The sequence below is a fragment of the Propithecus coquereli genome, unplaced genomic scaffold (genome assembly GCF_000956105.1).
Source record: "Propithecus coquereli isolate 6110/MARCELLA unplaced genomic scaffold, Pcoq_1.0 Scaffold96, whole genome shotgun sequence".
Taxonomy (NCBI): Eukaryota; Metazoa; Chordata; class Mammalia; order Primates; family Indriidae; genus Propithecus; species Propithecus coquereli.
Genome location: NW_012155951.1, coordinates 523,603 through 524,956, shown reverse-complemented (window position 1 = coordinate 524,956; position 1,354 = coordinate 523,603). Strand labels below are relative to the sequence as shown.

The following is a 1,354-nucleotide window of genomic DNA, read 5'->3' as shown; positions in this document are numbered from 1 at the left end:
TGCTCCTGACTCTACCATGGGCTGCAGGCTGCTGTGCGGTGTGGTCCTCTGTGTCCTGGGAGCAGGTGAGTCTTGGGTTCACACCGGCTTTTGTTAAGCTCCAAGCCTTTTCCTTGTGGCTGCAGCAGCACAATTCCTCCTGGACTCTGTCTGAATTTTGTCCCCTTCCCCCACAGTCCCCGTTGACACTGGAATTACCCAGACGCCAAGACACCTGGTCATGGGAATGACAGATAAGAAGTCTTTGAAATGTGAACAAAATCTGGGACACGATGCTATGTATTGGTATAAACAGAGTGCTAAGAAGCCACCGGAGCTCATGTTTTACTACAACTATCAGGAACTCAGAGAAAACCTGACTGTGTCGAGTCGCTTCTCTCCTGAATGCCCTGACAGCTCTCACTTGTACCTTCACCTGGACGCCCTGCAGCCAGATGACTCCGCCATGTATCTCTGCGCCAGCAGCCAAGACACAGCCTTGCAGAGTCACTGCCTCCCTGTGCACAAACCTCGGGCACAGCCAGGAAGCTGTGGGAGCCACCGAGGTCTTGGTTGAACATTTCTTGTGAGAAGCCCGACAGAAGTTTCAGAACATAGTGCCACCTGCTCATTCGACCCATGCGGCGACTTTAAATTCTGTGCATGTGTTAAACATGTGGTTTTTCTTGTACCTGAGTTACTCTGCCTGTCAACTTGTTAAATCACACACACACACACACACACACACACACACACATTTTTATCTAGGGTTTTTAAAATATTTAATAGCTTTTTTATAATCATGAAATAAAACAAACCCTTTGTTAAAGAGATCATTTGGTATAAGCTTTGACAAGAATTCTCTAGTGTAAACAAACACTGGTGCCACCCCAGGGTCACACCCTGCACTGGGCCAGAACACTGTCCTGCGAGGAGCCGTTTTGTTTTGACACTTCAGGTCCAGTGGTTTCCAGGCCTCTTCGTGGGAACCTAGGAGTCCCTTCTGTCGTAATTGTTGCCACCCAGGGTCAGGCAGCACTGGGCTTCAGGGAATCAGAGAAGGGACTTCCAGGCAATGGTCCCAGGACTGGAGCCAGGTGGAAAGGATAGGAGGAGATGCACTGTTTGGGAAATGAGTTCAAGAAACATTTATCTTTTTTCACCAATTCTACTATTCCACATTTTAGCTTGTCCATTCTCTAATTTCTCTTTCTTACCCTCAAAGGTAGACCATAAGTCCTAGACCTGATCAGAGCTCCAAGTGGGCACAGACGCTTTCTCTGAACCCCACAGGCAGCAAACGTGCCTCTCTCTGCTCTGATCAGTTCAGAGCTGTGGGCCCTGGGCCCGAAGCTTCCTTAAACATCCACGTCTT

General features: G+C 48.7%; 1 gene segment (V, D, J or C); it reads left to right on the top strand.

Annotated features, from left to right (window-relative positions):
* The window catches only part of LOC105827058, a 4,121-nt gene extending 3,565 nt beyond the window's left edge, over window positions 1-556 (top strand). Inside the window, 1 exon segment of the V gene segment in view lies at window positions 177-556. Coding sequence covers window positions 177-556 — 380 coding nt within the window.
* The last annotated feature ends 798 nt before the right edge of the window (window positions 557-1,354 follow it).